General features: G+C 40.7%; 1 protein-coding gene across 1 annotated transcript; it reads right to left on the reverse strand.

Moving 5' to 3' along the window:
* Positions 1-692: 692 nt before the first annotated feature.
* plvapb (plasmalemma vesicle associated protein b) lies at positions 693-5,099 on the reverse strand. The gene is made up of 5 exons (XM_056468348.1): positions 4,012-5,099; positions 3,329-3,416; positions 2,559-3,247; positions 2,389-2,469; positions 693-1,146 (listed from the first exon to the last, which is right to left on the reverse strand). Exons 1-4 carry the CDS (start codon positions 4,399-4,401, stop codon positions 2,407-2,409), a joined length of 1,230 nt encoding a protein of 409 aa, XP_056324323.1. The 5' UTR covers positions 4,402-5,099; the 3' UTR covers positions 693-1,146; positions 2,389-2,406.
* Positions 5,100-5,904: the final 805 nt, after the last annotated feature.

Here is a 5,904-nt window from a genome sequence, read left to right on the forward strand (position 1 = left end):
TGGCCGGATGTTTTAAGATTTGACATATTAAAATGTTCACACAGTCACAGGCCTTAAAGGGACAGTTTACTCATTACTCACTCTTCACTCAGTTATTAAACTATATTCTTTCTGTGTTCATGAAAAAAAGAAATCTCATAAATGTTTGAAACATGAAACATTGAAAAGGGTGGAATGTAAATGGTCATTTTTGGGTGAACCATCTCTTTAAAAATGCATGCAGATGATAAACTTTTAATCCATTATGATTAAACTCTATATTAAACTATAGTCCCAACATTGCATATCCTGCGATGTGACTATTGCAGATATCGATGCTAAAACGATACATTGTGCAGCCCCTAACTTGAATATAGGTTAGTTTGTTCTCGGCCAAAAACTTGCTCCCACATTGTTAGTGCTGTGTAAGCATTATCAAAATCAATTTTGCATAGATATAAAAACAAATTTAAACGAAATAGATTGTTGTGTTCTTTGATATGCTGTTATAAATTTGAACGTCATTGTTTTTCTTATTATTTACCATGTTTATGTAGACACTACATGAAACATTACGTCATGAAAATGTTCTGGAAAAGTCAGGAATTTTAGTAGTAAAAATGTGTATGGATCCTGCTTATGTACACGTTGCATTAAGTAGGAAAAATGAAACTAGAATATCATTTGTAATAAAAAAAGTATGTTTATTTAATCAAAACAATCAGATCAACATGAACAAACTATTAAGAAAAAGGTCAATAAGTCCAGCAAATACATGAAATGTAGTCGCTGAAACAATTATTAAATGTGAAAACAATATTATATACATCACAGCAAAGAATCGGATTCCTTCGATATTAAATATTAACTGATGGCATAAAACGTGTAACTTAAATGCGTAGCTTGAAGGAAAAACAGTCTTGTATTTACTCCCATTTAAGTACATTTATGACCCTTAATGAACGTCAAGTCCTGCAAGTTTCCAGCCCGTGAATACAACTATACAGTGAACTAAACATCAGTGCATGTCCATTTACAGTGATCCACAGTGACAACATTATTTACAAAAGAGATCACAGGCTCAAAATCAGGAAACTCCCGCATAAGATACTCAGAAACACAGCGTCCGGCCTTGAGATTCAGATCATTCCCTTCTCCACACCCAACCTGCGGAAAAGAGAGAGAACTGTCAGGAAAAAACCGACTGTCGTTAAACCAAATGCTTCGTGAGTGAGTCAAGGGCTTTTCTGTAGGTGCAAATTTTCAATGTTACTATGCGAAACGGTTTTAATTTCGAGACAAAAACAACTGAAGCAGTGAAGTATGCACGGTCACTTGATTGAAAATATTTTGCAGTACCACACGATCCAAGATTTGAAACGTACTCAATGTATTTGTACAATTGTTTGTTATTTTGACAAAGTGCCACATAGAGAGACATGAGGTGCGTCTCAATCAACTCCATTTTTAATGGCACTGATCATGGAGTCAGCCATTTTAAGGTCTGTCTCAAATGCACTAAAACATTCACGCCTTTAAAAGACTCACAATGCATTGTGAATATCAGGGCGCAGCCATGAGCAGTATAGTCCCCTAATGTAAGTTCGGAAGCGTGAGACATGAATCAAGTGAACCAAATCGTCAAACATAACGACAGACGTTTTTCTAACATGAACCTCAGGACGAAAATGTATCTACAGTATATTTAACAGGAACGAATTTAGCTAGTCAGGTTATCTAGAAAACATTTAGTCTTTGAATTGGTGCTGGTTTATGAAGTAGTGAATTTAATTAGCTATAACGCATCTTTTAAACGTCGTAAAAATTTCTATATGAAAAATACTAATTTTACCGCCATTTATAAATGTTAGTGTTGATGTTGTACAACGAATCGCACTCCATGTCCCAATTTCTAGTGAACCAAACTCTGTCCTTACCAGTGCACAGATTTGTGTCCACGACCTACTGATCCACGACCTCGGGAGCTATGGAGCTAATTGAGACGCTCCCAATTGTTATACTTGATATCTAATGTTTAATTTGAGCATTCTAATTTCCAGGACCCTAATTAAACCAGTAAAGCAAGGTCGTCAGACAGATTCGAAACTTCTAGGTGAATGTGCCGGAGCTGATCCCGGCTGGACAGGAGTAGGATTTGACGCCCTAGGTGTACAGTACTACGTCATTGGTCTCAAAAGCAATTCCTGGAGGTCCACAGCTGTAAACTGTTTTGCTCCAACAATAATTGAACACACCTCATCATCTCAAGATCTTTGGGAATACTAGAAACAACCAAGCAGGTGGGATTGGGAGCTAAGCTGTGCAGAGCTCCAGGAACTTAGTTTAAGACCTAAAGCTTTCCCAGTGCTCACATAGTTGATGAAGTAAAGCACATGACATAAGACTCACCCTTTGTGGTTAAGAGCCTCAACCTGATGTGGAGGGATAGTGGCCAGCTGTTCCCAAAGGCTGAAAACCAGAAGGTTTGGCCTGCACAACATTTAACATACAGTTAAACATAGTTAAAAAAACGTAAAGATTTTCTAGTTGGCGTTCATGATTCCTACATGACCCCCTACCTGTGGTGTGCAGCCTTTTTGCAGAGATATAATAGTGGCTTCCTTCACAGAGAGCTCGGTATCTACTAGATCTTTGGCGTTTCTTAGTCTGGTTTGCTCCCTGAGAAGCTGTTCCAGTTGTCTGTCACACGTCGTCTGGGCGTCCTGCAGTTTTTTGCTGCTGTCCGATGCCTCTTTTTCCGCATCTGTTTTGCACTTGTCCAGTTCTGAAGTCAGCTTCTCATTCTGTATCTCCAACCAGCTGCTCTGTTTCTGAATATTGGAGACTTTGGCACCCACGTTGTTCAGGTAGCTCTGGAACTTGTCCTCCACCTGCCGGGAGAGGCTAGAGCAGTTGGAGCGAATCCTGTCCATCTGCTCCTCCTGCTTGGGGCAGGTGAGGTGAAACGTGACCGAGTTGGTGAAGAAGTTGTCAATTTTGGTCAGGAAGGCAGTTGTGACCGACTGGATGCCTTGGAGGGAGTCGGCAAAGTCTTCTTTGCATTTCTTGGTGTAAACATCAAGCTGAGATTTCAAATCTTTGTTTTCCTGTCTCAGCTGTATCACCTGGCCGTGGTGCTCATTTTTATCCTTCACTGCATTGTCCAGATCACCTTTAAGGTACTCCACAGTCTGGCTGAAGTTACTCTTCAGGATCCCATACAATGCCTTCTGCTGGTCCAGTAGAGTATTCAGAGTTTTTACTTCACCTGAGACAAGAAGAGAGGGAGATGTCTACAGGATGGTTCATTCGTGACATTCATTATTAATGGATTGGTTAATAGACTCACCACTCTGATTGGGGTTAGCTGGTGGACACAGGACGGGAGTATTTCGAGTGCTTGAAAGCTTCAATTTAGAATTGGCCTCACATTGACTCTGTAAAACAGAGTCATTATTGTTGGGGTTACAATTTTAATATACCATAAAACAAGGCGGCCCAAACTCAATCGACTCTGGAGGGCCGGTGTCCTGCATATTTTTGTTCCAACCCCAATTAAACACACCTGAACCAAGCTAATCAATGTCTTTCTAGATATACTAGAAAGCTCCAAGCAGCTGTGTTGAAGGAAGTTGGAGCTAAACTATGCAGGACACCGGCTCTCCAGGACCGAGTTCGGACACCCTTGCCATAAAACATACCATATATACCACCATCTGAACCATTAATGAATTTGATGGTAATCAGATAAGATTAACTTTATAATATCTTAGAATAAAATGATGGTTCACACAAAATGAAATGTCAACCTTCATAATTGGGACACAAGAAATATATTGAACTTGACTTTTTTTAAAGCCAGTGTTCAGTCCAGTAAAGTTATATTATATATTGGAAACATTTAAAAATATATATCTTCTTTCTTGTGTGTTAACAGTTATGAAATGACATGAGAGTGAGTAAACGACGGCAGAATCCTGGGTTGTTAATCGAAATATCACTCAAATTGTCACAAGCAAATAGAGTACTTACATGTAATCTCTGCCAGTTTTTGCTGGTTGCAATTGTCATGTTAAGGTCAGTTTTCAGTTTCGTGATCTCCTTGTCTGCTGCGTCCTTCTCTCCACTCTTTGTTTTGAGGGCTGTAGCAAGATCAGCTTTCTCCTTTCGCAGTTTGGTGTGGTCTTTGGAGAGCGTGTCGTAGGCCTGCTGTAGGTCTTCCAGCCTCTTCTCCTCTGCGCTCTTCTCTGGCTGTCCGTACACGAGGAAGAGCACCAAGCTGGCGATGATAAGCGACTGTATCAGAGACGAGAAGAAGAACACAATCCTCATGTAGTAGCCGCAGCTTTTCCCCTTTTTCGCCTTGTGGATTTGTTTGGCCTCCAGTCCGAACGTGGCCTGGGAGTAGCTGTTCTTGTACATTTCTGCAGTCCAGTTGTGGGAAAGAGATGAACCTTCGGAGGACTTTGATTCTTGGAGTTTTTTGTGAAAGAAAAAAAAAAAACACCTGGTCAAAAGGTTACCAAAATACCCCGCAGCACTGTCACACTTGTGGATAATCAGATGTAAACACTTCTAGCAGGACACAAGGCAGGATCTGTGTTTATAAACCCAGAGACACACTTCCCGCAGTGTGACTTTTTCCGGGCCCTCCCCAGGAAAGCTCCAGAGGTTACTCCAAGCTGAACCTGTGGAGATCTCCAGAGATAAACAAAGCATTGCTCCTCCCTTACTTTCCCTCATAAATCATCGAACACTGACAGCCAATTTGGACCACCGTCACACATCTCAACAACACTTACTTCATAAGAGCTTTGCGTTAATACGTTCTTGGCGTCCATGTAGCCGTTTCTCAATATTTAATAATGAGCTAATGAAATGTGATTTCAGCAGTCAATCTGGGATCGTCTACTTTAGCCAAGGAAAACAATGTTCCTGCAAAGGACAAAAGCATCTCTTCCTGGATCAGATCAGATACATAAACACACACGATCAAAACAGCCCATCTGACACGGTTTCCTGCAGAGCCACAGAGACTATCGGTGGAGTCGGAGGGACAACAATGGTGACCCGTCGTCATCCTCCTCGCAGGAATGAATAACAAACTCTCCCAGAAGTCCAGGAGGCGGCAGCACGTTTGATCCCGAGCTGACGATGACGCTCACGGTTGACAGCGGTGTCTGGGAGAGTGTGAACAGGGAACATGAAGTAAGTCAGGGGTTTTCCTGCAGGCCATTGTCTCCTCGCCAATCCATCCTCAGCGGAAATAATTTACAGAGGCTTTCTGAAACTGACTAAAACGTTCTCACAAAATCCTGTAACAGATTGCTGATGAGCTTGAAGACGAAAACAGGAAGCTGAATCTGCAAAAGAAGGCAAACTCTGACTTTGGGGAAGAAAGATAAACCATGGTTATTATAGGACAACGGTAGACGTCAGCTCAGTGTCAAAATTTTGCACCCTTTTTCTTTAGCGCTACCAAGGTTTGTTTCATTTGTAAAACAATTACACCAAAAGAGAAGATTCAGTCATTATTTAGTTAATGTAAAGCAAGGCATAACTATAAGAAGTTCACTCACAGCAATATCAACACAACTTTTTCATTATTCCCAAGCTGATGAACAGTACAACTTTGACAGACGATCAAAATCCATTGTGCATTCTTGCAATGAACAGGAAGATGTTGTGTGAACTCTAATTTAATCATAGCCATATTTAAAGTTATGGTTCTTGGTCTGACAATATCCAAAATCCAAACAATGTCATCCAGGTTTGGAACATGAGAGTAAAAATTGAGTAAACGAGAAAACCGTTTGTCCGGGGTACATGGTTCCAAAAGGTTATAGTGGAAAAACAGGCTCTTCTGTGGCATTGGCGCCAAACAACATAAAGCTTTTGGAAGCTGTATTTGTAAGTGTTAAGTTT

This window comes from Danio aesculapii, chromosome 11 (assembly GCF_903798145.1).
Source record: "Danio aesculapii chromosome 11, fDanAes4.1, whole genome shotgun sequence".
NCBI classification, from domain to species: Eukaryota; Metazoa; Chordata; class Actinopteri; order Cypriniformes; family Danionidae; genus Danio; species Danio aesculapii.

What these genes read in the sequence shown, in the direction of transcription:
- plvapb (XM_056468348.1), bottom strand. Translation starts at nt 4,401, where the DNA reads ATGTACAAGAACAGCTACTCCCAGGCCACGTTCGGACTGGAGGCCAAA. An exon ending in AGCTAACCCCAATCAGAGTG is followed by an intron (nt 3,248 to 3,328) that starts GTGAGTCTATTA and finishes TTCTTGTCTCAG; the next exon opens with GTGAAGTAAAAACTCTGAAT. An exon ending in AAAAAGGCTGCACACCACAG is followed by an intron (nt 2,470 to 2,558) that starts GTAGGGGGTCAT and finishes AATGTTGTGCAG; the next exon opens with GCCAAACCTTCTGGTTTTCA.